Below are 19,585 nucleotides of genomic sequence, written 5' to 3' on the forward strand. Positions count from 1 at the left end.
ACCGGTTAAATGTTTTGAATATTTACATAAAACTGTAATTTAAGATAAAACTGTCCAACTCTGATTAAATCATTATTCTAACCTTCATCAATTGAAATGTGCTTACATATCCTTACAATAATAATAAAGAGAATAAAATAATAAATGTAATAATAATAATAATAGAGTAAAATAATGGAACTGTAATAATAACAGTGATAACAGAGTAAAATAATAAATGTAATAATAACAATAAATAAAGAAAAATAATAAATGTAATAATAATAGAGTAAAATAATGTAAATATAATAATAAATAGAGTAAAATAATAAATACTATAACAACAACAACAACAGAGTAAAATAATAAATAACCTTGACTCAAGTGTAAGCTGACGGGGGCTTTTTCAGCCCAAAAAAAGGGCTGAAATACTCGGCTTATACTCGAGTATATACACTATTTGGTTGCTCTTACATTCTATTTAGTGTCGGCATCCTCTTTCAAAGTGTTTAACCCAATGAATGTTGACTCCTTTTTGTTAACTGTGCTGGATTGAAAAGTGTGCATATTGGAAAATATCTGGTGATTATTGCATTTCTTCAATTCTGAGATGTAGTTCTTATTTGAACATCTCTACAAATTGGCTTCATCTCAGAATTGCAGGTGTATCTTATATTTTTTTGGTAATGTAGGTATTGAAATTAGGGTGCGTTTTACAATCAATGATGCTTTATAATTGAAGAAATACGGTAGATATCAGTTGTATTGGCCCTTGTCTTGCATTGTAACAAAAATAACGCTTTAATGTAATGTAAAGTTCTGCACTACAATTAATATAAATGAATAATGGAGAATTTTATGCGAAGAATTTTTTTAAAAAATATCATGCAAATTGAAATATATTTTATAGACATGGCCAATAGACAAGGAAAAAAGATGAATATGAAAAAAAGAGTAAATGTGTTATAATCCTAGAACTGACAGCTGGCCTAGTAACCACTAGTATAGGCTACATGTTCCTGTTATTAATTTATACAACTGTTGTATGTTTCAGCCACTGTCAGTGAACATACAATGCTTCTGGAAGGATCTGGTACGCGGCCCCCACCTGCTGGGGTTTCTTCTGGACCTGTGACCGGGGCTGAGATTATGAGAAAACTATCCAAGACTCATACTCATAGTGATTCTGGTCTTAAAATAAAGGTAATACTCACCCTCTCCCAACCCCAAATGATGATTACTTAAGTCATGTTGAAATTCAGGTATTTTTTTATTGTAATCTGAAGCACACCCATGAAAAAGAACATCCATTAAACATAGAAATAAACATAACCAGTGGTTAGGTGTCTTGATTTGTTTCCGTTCATGTTTCAGGGTATCCATCCGTATCATTCTCTGAGCTACACCAGTGGAGATACAGTTACTGACTCACCGGTGCATGCTGGTCGCTCTGGACTTCCCATCAAAGAAAGTCCAAGAAAGGAGAGTCTACTCAGCTACTTGACAGGAAGCTTTCCTAGCCTCCACAATCTCTTGGAAGGAACACCTCAGAGAAGCTCTACAGCCCCTAAAAGTAGTTCCTTAACAAGAGCAGGTACAGAATCATTGTAGCATGGCTCAGTTTTAGTGATGCAAACATTCAGTAGTGATTTGATTTCACACTGGAAACAGTAACAGGCAAAGGGGAAAATATATCACTAGAGAAGAGACATACTGTTGAAGGGATATAATTAAAAAGAAAGAATATTCAGTCATTAAAAGGTATGTGCAGATGGTTGGTTCTGCTAAATGTCTTGTGAGAGATCATGTCATGACCTGTTTACTGTCCACTTGACATTTTCTGTTTGGTTAAAAATATTTTTGTGCTCATTAAGAAAGGAAAAGAAATGATTACCATTATAACCAAAGTACCCAAGCATTGCAGGTTACATAAAGGTTGTCGTTTGTATATCCGTGCAGTGAACACTATGCCCTCGGAAATATTATCTGAACATCCATTGTTATCGGAGCCATCGTCCGTAAGCTTTTATAACTGGATGTCAAATGCTGTGGGCAACAGAGGAAGTGTAGTTCAAGAGTCTCCGGTCACCAAATCTGGACACAATAGTCTCCCAACAGGTATTCAATATTATAGCTGCATTCATTACTTAAAGAGCTCATGGTCTTCTTTATGATAACCTTTCTCTAGAATTTCTAAACGGATGAGGAAACAAACATAAGGTAAAATGCAAAGTGTCAGGGAAGTGGGACTTTCCCCCCGTCCTTCTCCCATTATAGCTCTCTATGGCACCAAAATCTACTCTGATTCAGTTTTGTAGGGTGTTTTGAGGGCTGCAGAAGATGAGGAGAATTACTAAGTCAATAAGAAGCAGTAGTATCTAGTGGGATTGTTTAATAGCTGGTCTATTTTAACCCTTGTTTTAACCTTCGTTTTTAATTTTTGTGGTTTGAAATTTTACCTTGGCATTTTAATGATGATATTTTAATTACCCTTTAACTTAATCAAGTTTGAATGCATGTTAGTTCACAGTTATAGGAGTCTTAGGATAGTGTTTATTGTCTACTTGTGTACGTTTTTGTTTTTGTCTTTAATGTTGATACGGTCAGTGGACTAATAAATAAACTTTGCTTACAGTAATATCTAGTGAAATCACAGCATGAGATCCTGTAAACAAGTCACATAAAACAAAAGAATAAGTGCAGACAAAATGTCCATCGTAATCAGTTTCTGTCAAGGTCAATCCAGATAGTTATGGCATCCACAAATAGGGCAATCTCAGTTCTCAGCCTTCTGATTTTCAGAAGTGTATACATTTTTATTGTTGTAATTGCTATGCATAATTTATTTGTGTGACTAGATAATAACACAAGCTGACAGAGTAATGCTGATTTTTCTATCCTTTGGTTGTGAGTTTTACGGGTTGTATGGCCATGTTCCAGAAGCATTCTATCCTGAAGCATTTCCACAACATCCTAGTGATTCCGACTATGAAAGCATTCAACAATACATTTGCTATCCTTCCTTAGCAAACAAAATGGGTCCACATATTTTAGGAGTAAGAGTCCTATTGGAGGATTTAATACAATAAATATTTTATAGGTGTGGCCCCAAATCTGCCAACTATACCTTCAGCATCTGACTTCAATACAGTACTGTCCAGTGATCAGAATACATTGGATGGGACTCATTCACAACACAGTACTAGTCAAGATGACATCGCTTGTATTGAGGAGGGCAACCAGGGATTTCCTGCAGTTCAGCTTGCAGATGCCCAGGTGAGTGTTTGCTTTCAAAACTGGAATGTAAAGCCGAAACAACTTTTTTTCCCACACACAAAAGAAAACCTAGAGTAAGTGTACCCTATGTACTGTAAGTTCTACGTAGTATTATTGTTTTTTTCCCCAAACCACTAGGGAACAAATCTTTCCCATCTGCTACACGACATTTTAAATGAAATTGAACTCTTGGAGAATGCATTAGTCTTCCTAAAACTCAAGTCCTTTAGGCAGTTTGGACTACAATACTTATCAGCTGCAGCCAGCACAATCACCACAGAGTCTACTTAGACATGGTAATAATTGCAGTCCATATATTTGAAGGGCACCAGATTGAAAAAAACTTGCATTAGAGAATCAGTCCTGGAAGATCTTAGCAGAACAATTGCATCTGAACTCTGTTAGCATTGGCCACCAAGGCCATTGTTCTGTTGTCCCAAGCTTTCAAAAAGGCAAAAGACTGAGGCTGATCAGCAAAATGTGTGAAGTAAAAACACTCCAGGACACACCTCAGTATGACATAGAGATGTTTGAGGAATTCGTATTTGCCAGGCTGAGAAGCATCACATACCAGCTAGCTTTTGTATTGTTCACATGAAGTCAGTTGCCCTTGTGCAACGGTTTGCTTTTCTTGTGGATTTTGTTCTCTCTCTTGGTTGTCTTATAATTGGAGGAATGTGTTCATTCTTGGATTCCTCCAAGAAAACAGTCATTCAATTAAAGGGAGGGGAGTGTGGTCATTATCTGAGGCAGAATCAGGCAAAGTGCATTTTTATGTATCCTAACCATGTATAAATATGTGATAGCCATGTATAAATATGTGAGAGGAAGTCATAGGGAAGAGGGAGAAAGCTTGTTTTCTGCTGCCCTGGAGACTAGGATGTGGAACAATGGCTTCAAACTACAAGAAAGGAGATTCCATCTGAACATTAGGAAGAACTTCCTGACTGTGAGAACTGTTCGGCAGTGGAACTCTCTGCCCCAGAGTGTGGTAGAGGCTACTCTTTGGAGGCAGGGGGTTTGACTGCATGGCCCATGGGGTCTCTTCCAACTCTATGATTTTATGATTCTTGGGTTAGCGCTTGTTCTTAAAGGATTTTTTTCTTTTTTAGTGTTAATTTGCATATGTTAAAACAAAAGCCCTTTAGCAGTTCTTTATCATGATATGAAAAGAGCCAACATGCCTTAGAGCAATGGTTCTCAACCTGTGGGTCCCCAGATGTTTTGGCTTTCAACTCCCAGAAATCCTAACAGTTGGTAAACTGGCTGGGATTTCTGGGAGTTGTAGGCCAAAACACCTGGGTACCCAAAGGTTGAGAACCACTCCCTTAGAGATTTCCCATTCATATTTTTTTGTAGTTTATCATGGTTAGATTTAAGAATTAAATGTGCATTAATAAAACTGGTTAAAATAGATTCACAATCTAGGGGGAATTTGGTGTTAACAACAGTAGGGGTTATAATGCTAAACATAACGCTAGGCCATGTCTGCACAACTTATTTGGGCCTCCCAGCCCCAGGCATTTGGGCCTCCAACTCCCAGAAGCCCTAGCCAGCTTGTCCCATGATGCAGAATTCTGGGAGCTGAAGTCCAAAACACCTGTAGGGCCGCGGGTTGCACTAGGTTATCTTTACTCAAGGCCATAGCTCTGCTTTCTGCAGCTATCAAATAAATCAATGTATCTATCTAAAACAAGAAAAAATGTTTTTTGTTTTTTTAATAGGTTGTTTTCAAGCCTCTTCTGAGCCACACAGGCATTCAATCTCAGGATGCAGTACCATTGTGTTACAGGATGTACTTTGGAGAACATCTTTCATTCTCAGGGACACTGGATTGCCTCAGGGCAGACATTGTTGATTCAGATACAGCAAAGGAAAGAAGAAGCAAAAGAGCAAGAAGGTATGGCCTTCAAGTTCCAAGCGCATGTTTGATATTAAAGGACATCAATACGTACGCTATTTGCCCACTGTAGAATACTTGACCTTGTTGAGTTCTGATTCATCTTTTCTCTGAGGTCAGAAATGCTTCAATCCCATTTCAACAAAAGTATGCATTTAAGACAAACTAGTTGGAGCTAAATCTTGGATGGCAAGAAAAGCCAGTATATGGAATGAATTCTCACATGCCAGGGTTAGGAGAATGGCATATCATGTATTTGGCTGCACAGCAGAGGGACATCCTGCCATCTCCCTGGAGTGGGGAGGCACCATGATGGTAGCTTGTGAGAGAAACCTTCCAGCCTTGCAGTCTGCTGAGGCAAACACAGCAGGAGAGCATCTTCCACCCTCTATCTAGCTTTGAGGACCCATTTCAGAACAGGCTAAATGCCTAACGGGAGTCCTTCCTGCAGGCTCGCCACTCTCCAAGGACACAACATTCTTTAAACACCATCTCAGCCATGCAGTTGAACCTAGACAGCTATATGGCATGTCTGCCTACCCTCTCTCTTGTTCTAAAAATGTTGTCAAAGCAAGATAGAGAGTGGAAGCAAGAAGTAACAGCAGTGGGTGCATGTGGTGGTGGTTTGCATCATCCCACATAAGATATCAGGAAAACTTGCAGTACAACTGTCAGAGATCAGCTTTTTATGTGTTACCATATTTTAATATATACTTCTGATTTCTGAAATGTTTCTCCAGTTAAAGCTTATTCTTACAGTAAGGTGGATCAGCTATGGGCAAAATAGATCCAGTATCTTTATTGTTGTCACTAGATGAGTATTGTAGATTTTATATGTATTGATTTTATATATTTGAATGTGAGGTGAATTATTGAACAGCATTGACTTATGCCATGTGTTAGCCAATCTGAGTCCTTCAAAGAGGGAGAGAGGGTGGGATATAAAACAAAGTAAATAAATAATGTGGTTGAGTGTATGAAGGGGCAACATAATTATTGCATTTGCTTAACATTAAATTAAAGATTTTTCATAAAGTATATTTTGGGGCCCCTGGTGGCAAAGCATGTTTAACCAATGAGCTGCTGAACTGGCTGACTGAAAGGTTGGCAGTTCAAATCTGGGGACCGGGTGAGCTCCTGCTGTTAGGTCCAGCTTCTGCCAACCTAGCAGTTTGAAAACATGAAAATGTGAGTAGATCAATAGGTACCGCTTCTGTGGGAAGGTAACAGTACTCCATGCACTCAGGCTGGCCACATGACCTAGGAGACAACAACGAAAATGACAAACATTCAATGCCATGTGAAATAATAAACAACAAAAACATTTACACATACTATTAAAATAGATTAAATGGCTTTGGCTAAAATATATAAATATATAAATCAGTCAGTCAGGCATCATAGATAGTACAATTAAACAGTTAAAACCTGTATAAAATATAAAAATGTAGCTCTTCAATAAATTAAATTATCATTGTCAATTTTGTCCACCAAGATGGTGATATTATTCACTCTCCTCTCCATAAGCTAATGAGCATAAATAGGTTTTTCAATTATTTATTGAAAGAGAGGAGTGAGGGGGGGGGGCTGTCCTAATTTCTTTAGGGAGGGAGTTTCAGAGAGAAAAAGCAACCACAGGGAAGGCCCCCTCTCTCGTTCCCACCAGCTGTGCTTTGAGAAAGGGGTGAGACCACGAGGAGAGCCCCCTCCAAAGATCACAGAGTCCAAATGGGTTTGTAGATGGGGATGCGGGTTAATAGTCTGATGGTAATATTTAGCTAATATATGAAAGTTTAACCAAAATGTTTTCTTATCTTAATTTTTCCTTCTTTTAGGCAAGGAGCTGTCAATCTTCCTCCACTTGAATTCAAACCAGCATTAATGTTGGAAACCTTCAGCATCAGTGCTGTGATAATGGAGAAGTCCGTGTGCACCCCTCAAAACTCTACCAGTGCACTTGCATTTCATGACTTTAATAAGCGTCATTACAGCACCTTTCACTGTAATTTTACAATCTCATGTCAGTCTATAAGCCAGCATGTAGATATGGCATTGGTTCGCCTTATTCACCAGTTTAGTACCATGATAGATGATATCAAAGCTACGCAAACAGACATCAAACTCAGTAGATACACAGCGGGATCGGCCTCTCCCACACCCACATTTAAAACCCGCAAACACAGAGACTTCCGCTCTTCTGACTTCAGTCGCAGCTCTCGGGGGAGCCTCAACGGTGTAAACAGAATCAACAATGCAAAGAACAAACGATCAAATAATGAGAACAATAAAAAAGAGTCTCGGAACAAAAATTCACTTGGAAGATCAGAAAGAAGAACTTCTAAAGTATCAAGGAAAGGTTCAAAGGATGTCGATCATGTGGCAATCCATATGGATGATTCCGACTCAATTACAGTGTCAGAGCAGAGTGAACCTTCTGCAGAGTGTTGGCAAAACATGTATAAATTGTTGAACTTTTATTCTCTCATATCAGATCCAACAGGGATTTTAGAAAAATCCTCTGAAAATTTTTACCCAACCGGTAAGTTTCAGGTGGAGAATTGCCACAAAATGTTTCTTTGCTTCATAATTAATATAGCTTGTGAAGAGGGTGATCTACCATCATTTAATATTTATTGAATAGTAACAAAGCAGGCATTTGTAATTAAAGGGAGTCATAATTTGTCAAGAACACTAGAAAAAATAGCTCTATTGGAAAAGTTAACCTATTAGTTAAGATCTGTTTGAAAATATATGGAAGCTAATTATCAGTAATGGCGAATTTAAATAACCAACCAAACAAGAAAAACTGTGAATGAACGATCAGAAAAAACATATCACATCCATTATATCTAATGGAGAAAATTAAAATAACTAAGGCTATCTGAATGCCTCCCTGGGGTGGTGCAGTGGGTTAAACCGCTGAGCTGCTGAACTTGCTGACTGAAAGGTTGGTGGTTTGAATGCGGGGAGCGGGATGAGTTCCTGCTGTTAGGCCCAGCTTCTGCCAACATAGCAATCTGAAAACATGCAAATGTGAATAGGTAACGCTATGGCGGGAAGGTGACAGTGCTCCATGCAGTCATGCTGGCCACATGACCTTGGAGGTGTCTACGGACAATACTAGCTCTTCGGCTTAGAAATGGAGATAGTCCCACCCCCCCACCCCCCACCCCGAGTCGGACATGACTAAACTATGTCAAGGGAAACCTTTACTTATGTGAATGATGGAGGTGGAGGTATAGATCTCGGAACAGATGATGTAACAATGCCATTGTGTTAAATATGTTGTTTTTTTTCAAAAAAACACAAATAAGTTTTAAAATTGAGAAATTAGTTGTAAGAATTGCTGAATAGATTTTTACCCATTCTTAAGTGTGAACTCTGTTAATAAATAAGGTAATTATAAGTTCTTTCCTGTATCAATTACATCATCATCTTAAATTTTTGTAGGTGTTCGGAGCCCTACTGAACCTGCCTGTAGGGTTGCCTTTGAGAATGAGCAGGACAGCAGCAGCTTGAGCAGAACACAGAGGAAACGCAGTCTGGTCATATCTGAACCTCAGCATGTGACCCTAATCATCTTTGGAATAGGCATGGTGAATCGCACACATCTTGAAGCAGATATTGGGGGACTCACAATGGAATCGGAACTGAAAAGGATCCATGGTAGTTTTACACTCAAAGAAAAAATGAAAGGTGATTGGATACTTAATGCACCATAAAGACCAGACCAATTTATCAACCTAATTTTAATTACTTAAATGTGTTAAGCCTTTCCTGATATAATGAGAGTCCTGTGAAGTGCTAGACCTGTGTCTTTTGGCATGGTCTCATGGAGTTTTTAGGCAAATCTCAATATCACTTTGTAAGGTGTTCAAGCTATTGCAAAACTAATCTATCCCTCCCCTAGCAGCCTATTAGTATATACATAGGAAAGAAGGAGAGGAAAAAAGAAAAAGGTTTCAGAAAGCGGCCACCCACCGTTGATGTGCACCCTTCAACAAATTCTTCCAAGTGACTGATACCTTTTTAAAAGCAGTTGTATATTTGTGTAATAGAAATCCATTATAAAATTTTTATCCTGCTTTATTTTGGGCAGTAGTGGAAATCCTCTTGACTGCAGATGTTGTTGGAATCATCTCTGATCATCTCTGCCCATTGCCCACTGGCCATGCTGATTGAGACTGAAAGGGACTAAGAGTTCAACAGCAGCTGAAGTATCACAGCACTTGCTGACTAACTTCCCATAAATCACTGGTTCCAAACCTTTTTATGACCAGGGACCACTTGAACAGAGATCTCTTTGACCAGTGACCACTCTCCAACTTCAGTACCAAAAGGGTTACGAATCGGTTTTTGGTCAACTTTAGATTCAGTTTGGTTATTTGGGGTGCTGATTCAGAAAATTGCATTTGATAGACCACATCAGCTTTAGTTTCTGATACAGAACATGTCAGCAGAACATATGCTGTCCAGTAGTTGCCATCTACTTGCCCACAGAAAACCATATTTAATAATATAGAGCTGTTTTTTTCATGCCAGGAGCAACTTTAGAAACTGCAAGTCACTTCTGGTGTGAGAGAATTGGCAGTCTGCAAGGACATTGCCCAGGGGATACCCGGATGTTTGATGTTTTACGATCCTTGTGGGAGGCTTCTCTCATATCCCTTCATGGGGAGCTGGAGCTGACAGAGGGAGCTCAACCCACTCTCCCCAGATTCAACCCGCTGACCTATCAGTCGGGAGTCCTGCCTGCACAAGGGTTTCACTCATTGTGGCACCAGGGGCTCCTATCTAGAGCTGATGTAGTAGTAGTCATCTTTTGTGGGTAGTCAGCCTCTCTCCTCCCAACATCCTCGTTGCCTCAGCACTATAAAAGGGTTTCGTGAGACCAGTCATTTTTGTTGTCGCTTGGTTTTGAGGCAACAATGTAGTGATGGTGGGGCCGCGGACCATATTTTTGTTCTTGCGGACCACTGGTGCTCCACAGACCACAGGTTGGGAATCACTACCATAAACAAATATACCTACAAATAATACGTAATTTCATCCCTATATTTCACCTTTTTCTCTCTCTCTCTCTTTAAAGATATACTGCATCAAAAAATGACTGAGACGTGTGCCACTGCTCATATAGGTGGCGTCAATATTGTTCTTCTGGAAGGGATTACGCCAAACATCCAGTGAGTATTAGATTTAAAAAACGATACTTCTTCCTGAGCCATCATTTTATAAGGAAATGAATGTACTTATGCCAAAAAGTGGAGGTTCCTATTTTTAAATAATAATAATTATTATTATGATGCATTTCAATTGCTCTATTACATGAGCAAGCTGTGAGAGGAAAAGTGATGAAAAGGAAATGCCTTCTTATTTAGGCATAAATGCACAAATAAAAATAAGAATTAATTTGAATAATGATCAGAGATGAGTAATATAAAATTATGCTTGAGTCTCCATTTATCTGGAAATACAAAACCCAAAACCTTTTACTACCAGCTGACTTCAAGGGGATGACGGCAGTCATACTCCTCATTTGTCCCTCATATTCTCAGAATCCCTCTTTTTGCCTCCAGCCACCCCCACTTCTGCCTTCAAGGAAGCATCTACTGATAGTTTGTGTGTCAGACTCTCACTTTCTCCAACCTTTCATCTCATATGTGTGTAATAAGCAGTTGAAAAGCTATAGAGAATCATGAGGTTGGAGAGAAATGGAGGGTCTATGAAACTGTGGGATAGGTAGATTCACCCTGACACTACACCATTTCAGAGATTTAACAGATGTTCTGAAATCTGGGGGGGAAATCCAAAATCCAAAACACTTCTGCTCCCAAGTATTTCTGGGTGAGGATACCTGACTTCTAATTATAATTGTTTGAAGTAATAATTGAAATTCCAGCCTGAATGGAATTGCCATCTTACCCTTTTGCTTATTATCTTTGCAATTTGTATATATTTAATCTAGTTCTGCGTATAATTGCTAGTCCCTTTTCTATCAATGATCATGCTGTTATCTCTATTCTAAAATGATAAATTTCTGGGCAAGTTGTGATTGTTCAAGAATGTCATGGCACATGGCAAATGATATTCTTAATAATACAGTTACTTTTTAAACTGCTTTGATAAATCTATTGCACTATGAACAGCACTTAAAAGAGCAATCTTTATGCTGGGTTCTTTATACATGTAACTTAACTTTGCAAGCAATGTATAAAGTGTTTTGGTTTTTTTGCATGATGCTAATTTCACTTTTAAAATATTTATTCTCTGATATTAATATGCTTTAAAGGTAAATCTGTCCAGCTATTATAAATTAATATTTGCCTAATATTTCACTCTCCACTATTCACATTTAAGTGCATGACAGTTCACTCTTTCATTTGAACACTCAGTCAGAACACTGCAAAGCATGTTGGTACCAAAGTTCACATTCACATACTTTTTAGAGGTATCTAGATAACACTCAGTATATCGTTCTGTCTGTTTAAGGTATCATTAACAGCACCAGTGTTGAGAGACCATGGAAACAGTTAACATGTGGACCAATATCACTTGAAACACTTCTGTTTTCTGTATAATGATTTTTCAGGTGCAGAAAAACTTTCAAGTCTAAAATACCCCAACAAAATAATTGCATAGATCAATAAAACAAAAACCCAAAGTGACTAGAAGTCTATCTCTGGTTGTCAAAAAGGGGTTTCAAAAAAATTGGACAAAACAGGGAGGCCTTGAAATCTATTTGAACAGAAAATTGCCGTCACTGGAGGCAACAGCAATTTATCCTCTTTTTGGGTCAGAAAAGGGTTAGTCTGGAGGTACAGAAGACCACAAAAATATTGGGGAGAGGGAGCTATACAGTTCCAGGATTATCTTTATCCAACCTTGTTATAAATCAGTGGTTCCCAACCTGTGGTCCGTGGACCACCAGTGGCCCATAAGAACAAAAATATGGTCACCGTTCCCTTGAAACCACGAGGCAATGACAGTGACTGGTCTTGCCAAATTATCTTATAGTGCTGAGGCAACAGACATATCGGGAGGGGAGAGGCTGATCACACACCAAAGATTACTACTATCACATCAGCTCTAGATTATTAAATATGGTTTTCGGTGGGCATGCAGATGATGTCTACAGGATGACATATGTTCTGTATCAGAAACTAGAGCTGATGTGGTCTATCCAATGCAATGTTCTGAATCAACACCCCTAATAACCAAACCAAACCTTAAGTTGACCAAAAACTGATTTGTAATCCTTTTGGTACTAATGTTGGAGAGTGGTCCTTGGTCAAACAGGTCCCTGCTCAAGTGGTCCCTGGTCAAAAAAGGTTGGGAACCACTGCATATATGAATATGAATTTCACAGATGTAAATAAATTTTGTCAAGTACAGGCTATAAGATGGCTAAACATCTGCTCCCTGTGAGAAAGCTTGAAGCAATAAAATAAATTCCTTAAAAAAATTCTGTTGATTTTTAGTAGGTACAAGAAACTCCACCTTCTCTTGATTTGGGATGGAGTGCCTCTTTACACATCCACTTGCAAAACAATCAGAACTGTTACTTGCACTGATGTGAATGTTCAAGTTCTTGAGAGTGTGAACAAGTATTCCTTCCATCACCCATACTTGCAAGGCAAAACTGCTTAAATATTAATGTTTTCAAGCAACTGGTCATATTGTGGGTTAAAAATATCTGACTAATTCTTCTGCATGACTGTTTATTCTTTATTTTGCTTTTTTGTTTTTTTTACTTTCTTCCAATCTTCACCTGTAGACTGGAGGATTTCCCTACATCACCAACAAGCACAGCCAAACAAGAATTTCTGTATGTCAAATTATGTTTAAATGGCTTGCAGTTGACAGTGTGTCTAGTATACTTAAAATGTATTTTATCATCCTTAAGTGTACTCAACTGCTCCTAACTATAGTTAAAACCAAATAGAATTGACAGTATTAGATTAACTACCCTTTATTTGAAAAAAGCAAACTCTGATCTAAATGTGTGTTCATGTTCTTTTTGTTTCTCACATAAAACAGTAGTGAAGCAAGTTTCCCCCACTAATTTTAGCCAAGTGCAATGTTTTTGTTCTCATTAATATGAGGATTGGCCTTTAATTGTAGTTTTTTAAATATAGACTTTCAGAATAAAGCTACTGCAGGCTGTTTTATTAATGTGTTAGAACTGGGTCCACATGGACAGCAAGGTGTTTTGTGTTATGGACCCAGATCAAGTGTTAAAATCAAAGTTGGTAGGAGTTCTCAGCTTTGCCAACTGTAGGAATCCCCTGTCCCTTGTCCATAACTATCTCCAGTCCTTCTCCTACTCTTAAAGCCAGTTTGTCATCTATGTATATACTGAGATTTGCAACACATGTATACAGACACTTGCCATAGAATCACAAGAGACCTCGTGCACCATCCAGTTCAACCCCCTGCCATGAAGCAGGAAAATTACATTCAAAGCACCCCAACAGATGGCCATCCAGCTTCTGTTTAAAAGCCTCCAAAGAAAGAGCCAACTCCACTTTCCGGGGCAGAGAGTTCCAATGTCTTTTGAAGGAAATATCTCATTATTATATAATACATTTGTTTCTAGGAGTAGCAGGCTATTGAGTCAGATATCTAAATCCCATTATGTGTTTCTCATTCAGGTCACCTGTTGACTTAATGGCGACCCCATGAATTTCATCGGGCTTTCTTAGGCCAGGAGTACTCAAACAGTTGTTTTTGTTTTGCCAGTCCCTTCTCCTGACTGGTTATAGTCTTTAATAAATGAAAGATAATATAACTTGTGGCCAGGCCATGAGATTTGATTGTTAAAGCTTAACTAAAAGAAACTAACTAGTAAGATCTAGTTTTTCTTTTGCAATGAGAAAGGTATGAATTGAATAAATTGGGAAATATTTTAAAGTGACTGGATGTGAGACTTCAAAATTGAAAAAAATGATTGGTTCATCATATCTTCTAAACTTTGTATCATTTAAGCCTGCAATCTGTGGAGGTAAAATTTCAGTGAAAGTTTAGGGATTGCTTATGGTTATATGCCATCCTAGCCCAGTTAGAGCATTACCCTGTATAATGTATATTTCTGAAAATGTTAGTCAAAAAGATCAACTTGAAAAACCTGGGTTGACTAATTCACAGGTCAGTGGGAGTACTGTACCTCAACTCTTATACAAAAAAGGACCATGCCCTTCTCTGAGTAGTCCATCTCGGAAGACTATAAAAGAAACACTTCTGCTCACTCAACCATGACACTGACTGGAATTTTTGAAAGTCTGAGTAGAGAAATGGTGGTGATGGCCAGGAGTAGCTGCCCCATGAGTTGGCATCACTGAGTTCCCCTCTTTACAGAATGACCCTCAACTTACTTACGAGTCATTTCAAAATCCATAATTTTGGCCCCAAAACCTGCCCTTAACCTATACATGAGTACTTCACTTTTTGGAATCAACCAATGAAGAGGGGACTGCCTAACCACTGTCTGCAATTTCCTCACCTAAAAAGCAGTATATCTGAAGAGATTTCTATTAATGTGGCAGATAGTTAATATTTCAATGGTTCTCAACCTGTGGGTCCCAGGTGTTTTGGCCTACAACTCCCAGAAATCCCAGTCAGTTTACCAGCTGTTAGGATTTCTGGGAGTTGAAAGCCAAAACATCTGGGAACCCACAGGTTAAGAACCACTGCAATATTTGAACAGGGGCTTCTCTCCATCAGAGATTTTGCTTTCTTTGTGAGGTTATCAGCGGCAGAAGAGACAGCAATATGACTCTACTTTTCACCTATTGCTTAAAACTGGATAAACAACACCCAAATAAGAATTCCATCTGCAGGCTTTGGAATGTCAAGTAGAAGCACTTCCCAAAGATAGTAATAGCTAATAATATATATTTCTTCTTGTTATTTGGATGAAGCTTTGGAAGGTACAAAAAGCTAAGATTATTTTTTTGAGATGTCATTTGTTTTGTCTATTAAAATATATTGAATATGCCCTGATTCTACTCACTTTTCAATTATGTATAACATACTGTTATACATCGAAAGCATGACATCATAATATTTTCATTTGAAGCTCACCTTTTAGTAATGAAGAATGCATTTCACATTTTTACTAAATAGAGGCATGCACTTGGAATTAGATTTCAGAAGGTTTTGCCTGTTAAATCACAGCCAATATTGAAAAAATGTTTGAAAGGGAATTAAAATCAGAGTGAGATTAAGAGATGTTCCCAAATAGGTGTTGTGTTTATAATTACTTAAATTATGTTATTTTGCACTTTTATATGCAGTAGTTTATAGTAAGACTGGATCAGCTAAAAATCAGAGCACTGATTTTTAGTGCTCTGTAGCGGATATCTCTTCACAAAATAGTTTAAAATTGATTGATTGTTTCTGCTAGTGTATAACTTCAGGCTTCTGAGTTTAATTATTATTCCATTGAGTCATGACTTTATGCACTTAATTTTCTATTCAGTCACAGATATACAGTATATTCTGGCATATAAGACTACTTTTTAACCCAAGAAAATCTTCTCAAAAGTGACGGGTCGTCTTATACGCGGGTGTAGTCTTATGCATGGGATTAGTCTTAACTCTATATTTTAACTGGAAAAGTTGGGGGTCGTCTTTTACACCCAGTCATCTTATATGCTGGAATATACGGTATATCTTTTTATATAACTACTGTCTTGAAGCATTAAAACTACTTAATAGTGTCAGATAATTATGTAGAAATTCTATCCAGGTCATCTATTGTAAAACAATTTATTATATAAATTATTTAGTATATAAATAAACAAGTTCTTTGTTTCTTCTTAGAACGGTGGTGAAATGTAGCATTGCCAAATCGCAAGCTCTTTATAGTGCCCAAAGGGGGCTGAAAACAAACAATGCTGCTGTCTTCAAAGTAGGTGCTATTAGCATCAACATTCCTCAGCATCCAGCTACACTCCACAGCATGATGGTGCGCAGTTCTCACCAGCTTTCAAAACAGATATCTGATCTTATCAGACAGCCAAGTACAGCGTGAGTTCTACCGTTGATATATCATTTGGAGACCTAATTGGTTACAAGTCAATAGATATAAGCAATCTAATACTTTATATACAGGCAGTCCCCAAGTTACAAACCAGATAAGTTCCGTAGGTTTGTTATTTAATTTAATTTGTTTATAAGTTGGAATAGGTGCATTTTTAAGTATAATTCCAGCCATATCTGTCTACCTATTTACTTATAACACCCCTGTGGTGTTCGTTTTGCTGTCTTGTGTCTGTTCTGCCCCCACGGTATCTTAACTACTTGGAAGGTGAACTGGCTGCACAGGGAACAGATCGGAGACTATATTATTGAATCAAACAAGAATTTATTAACCAACAAGAATTTTAGACTTTTTCTCTCCTCCTGAGTCTCACTACAACGTCTTTATGAGGAAAGGTAAATCCTTTGAGAGATAGACACTGTTCTGGTGGAACTCAGGCTCTTGAATCTTTATTTCTTCTACTTTCCTCTGCGTGGTCCTGTGAAATGCACACATATGGGTTTTCTGCACCTGTGCAGACAGTTTCGGAACTCTCTAGAATCTTAAAAGGATACTTTTTGGCAGAAGCCCCCCCCATCCCCCCCCCCCCCCGGATAGTATATATAGCCAGTAGGTGGGGCTGCCACTCTAGTTCCTTCCTTCCGCCGCAGTAGCAGCAGTTAAGGAATCTCTATCTCTCTCTCTCTCTCTCTCTCTCTCTCTCTGCTTTGACTAGCAACATGATAGTTTATTTTTATTTTATTTTTATTTTTATTTACCACTCTGATTGGACAAGAATACAGCTCCAACCAGACTTGAATACAGCTCCGACTGGACGTGCTATTTTGAAGACTTTCTGGCTTTCCTGTCTCTTCACCTTCTATTCACCAAAAAGGCTAACTCCTCCAAGAATCAGAAGTGCCTTGCCTGAGGCTCCACCTCGAGGGGGTTCTTAAAGGGGCAGGGCAATGGAGGCTTCAAAGGAAAACAAGCTATCTAGACTGACCCCCCCCCCCCCCACAAAACTATACACAAAATACTAATTCCCTCTAACGAAAAAGGGCTAAAGTAAGGGTAAACAATGAGAGTTCTAGAAGAGGCTCAAAAGTGCCTCTGTTCAGAAGATTTCACCTCACTTTCTATCCTTGTGATAATTGGATTTTGAAAAATTTGGCTTGTTGTGAAAACAAGGATTCGTGAGAAAGCTTCAGTGGAGACACATTTTCCCCATGATAACTCTTTCAGGAACAAAGTTCCCTTTTGGGAGTAGATTTCTCTCACTTCCTGTTGTCTCACCCCTGTTCTTAGCTAGGAGTTATTTGTAAGTTGGATGTTTGTAACTCGGGGACTATCTATATTACCAAAAATATTACAGTATCCAGTAACTGCCATGTTCTTGTTGTGCAAATAGTCCACAGCCTGCAAAAGAAGATATTGCAACGCCATTGCCTGCAGAAAAAACCCCTACGAGTGTAAACCAGACACCTATTGAAACAAACGAATTCCCTCAGCTCCCTGAAGGTTTGGAGAAGAAGCCAATTGTCCTTAAATTCAGTGCTATGATTGACGGAATTGCAATTGGAGCAGCACTCTTGCCATCCTTAAAAGCTGAGTACAAGATGGGAAGAATGAGAAGTCATGGGATGACAGGTAACGCATCGTTAAATTGGCTTTGTTTCGTTTGGCATGTGCATGTTCTTAATTTTGGATAGAAAGTTTTCTGAATCAGAATAACTGCTCCTCTTATGTGTGTGATGAAGGAATGTGTCTCTATTCTATTTTTGCTTTTGGTTCCCAATTTTGTGTTCGAATGGTAGTACCCATGAATATATGTTATTCATTAATCAATATATACCGTTACCTTCGCTGTTAGTGTACAGTCTCCATAGTATAGCCAGTTTTCAAAATACTGCTTTTTAAAACGCTGCCTGGTAAATCTATTGGAAGTCTGGAATACACATACACACACACACACGTGACTGACAGAGGCTGAGGTCCTAGAAATAGATATCTTATTCTTGTAGGGTTTTTTTTTTAACTTTATTGCTGATGTATTTATTTACTCTATGCATGGAGTCAGTTGTTATATGAAGGAATTACTTACATATAAACCATTATATAAATTAACAAATCTAAATTAAATGAATGAATGGATAAAATAGATTTTTAAAAATACATAAATAAATATATGCAACTCAGAATTCCAATATTCCATTAATAAATGATACCAGAAGTCTGTGAATTGCTTTTCTAATATAGAATACTAAATTGAGCATATATCTTTTCCTTTCACAGGTGCACAAACAAGGTTTACATTTGAGCTGCCAAATCACAGGTTGCGGTTCACCTCAAAGGTTTCAGCCACTGATATGTCTACTATCCCTCCTTCCGCCAGTCTTAACCTCCCTCCTGTAACAATGTCAGGGAAATATGTAATGGAGGAACACGATACCTATTCAGATCACATATGGAGCATAGATGAACTACCCACTAAGCAAGGCTACTATCTCCAGGGAAACTATTTGCGTTGTGTTGCTGAGGTTTGTATTTAAATGGGCCTTTGATCTCTTAAAGATTTCATTGTAAGGTGTTCTGTTGAATATTGGCAACTTATTTGTACACATTTGGCTCTTTACACCCAGGTTTCAGGACAAACATTTATAATGTGGTTTTGATAATAGCACTTTGAGTTGGGTGAACAATATAAACTAAGTTTTGCTGCTATATGCTTTAAGTTTTTCTTAATGAGGGACATCTTCATTAAAATATATTAAAACTTATTTATATAACATAACTCATATTTTTCCCTTCCAGGTTGGATCCTTTGAGCATAATCTTACAACAGAGCTTTTGAACCATCTGGTCTTTGTACAGAAAGTGTTTATGAAAGAGGTCAATGAAGTAATTCAGAAAGTCTCAGGTAAACCTAATATTTTTTATTAAAGGGTCTTAAGAGGTTAATACTTTTGTTGATTTTTCTGTATGGTATATTAGATCACAAACTGTGGAACACCCTCCCTGCTGAAGTTAGACAGGCGCCCTCATTGATGGCCTTTCGTAGGAGCCTGAAAACATGGCTCTTCGAGCAGGCCTTCAACTGAGTGTTGAATGACAATGGAATGATTTAGGACTACGAGTTTGGCTATGACCCCAGGACTTGGCGAAGCGGATTTTTAGTTGAAGTATATGTTATGTTGTATTTGTCCGGTCTGTATTGTTTTGGCTTACTGTACACTGTCTTCTTTGTTGCTGTTCACCGCCCCGAGTCGCCCTCGGGCTGAGAGGGGCGGTCAATAAATGCAAGAAATAAATAAATAAATAAATAATGTAGGTAATATACTTTCATAACTTTCATAATATAGGTCAATAAAATAAAATCAGAATTACTTGTAATTGTTTGAAAAAAACTT

The 19,585-nt window shown here is 38.0% G+C and overlaps 1 protein-coding gene across 12 annotated transcripts in view; it reads left to right on the forward strand.

Moving 5' to 3' along the window:
* BLTP1 (bridge-like lipid transfer protein family member 1) overlaps nt 1–19,585 on the forward strand; it is a 150,026-nt gene that overhangs the window by 82,064 nt on the left and 48,377 nt on the right. For 11 of the 12 annotated variants that reach the window (XM_060778979.2, XM_060778980.2, XM_060778985.2 and 8 more), the window contains exons 42-54: nt 1,034–1,182; nt 1,354–1,573; nt 1,939–2,097; nt 3,080–3,255; nt 4,980–5,155; nt 6,991–7,694; nt 8,606–8,851; nt 10,245–10,338; nt 12,930–12,980; nt 15,977–16,183; nt 17,587–17,825; nt 18,471–18,715; nt 18,990–19,095. In XM_060778979.2, the coding sequence (XP_060634962.2) occupies nt 1,034–1,182; nt 1,354–1,573; nt 1,939–2,097; nt 3,080–3,255; nt 4,980–5,155; nt 6,991–7,694; nt 8,606–8,851; nt 10,245–10,338; nt 12,930–12,980; nt 15,977–16,183; nt 17,587–17,825; nt 18,471–18,715; nt 18,990–19,095 (2,772 nt within the window). The remainder of the gene's footprint in view (nt 1–1,033; nt 1,183–1,353; nt 1,574–1,938; nt 2,098–3,079; nt 3,256–4,979; nt 5,156–6,990; nt 7,695–8,605; nt 8,852–10,244; nt 10,339–12,929; nt 12,981–15,976; nt 16,184–17,586; nt 17,826–18,470; nt 18,716–18,989; nt 19,096–19,585) is intronic. The other variant, XM_060778981.2, reaches the window with a different exon arrangement.

Source organism: Anolis sagrei, chromosome 5, assembly GCF_037176765.1.
Source record: "Anolis sagrei isolate rAnoSag1 chromosome 5, rAnoSag1.mat, whole genome shotgun sequence".
NCBI lineage: Eukaryota > Metazoa > Chordata > Lepidosauria > Squamata > Dactyloidae > Anolis > Anolis sagrei.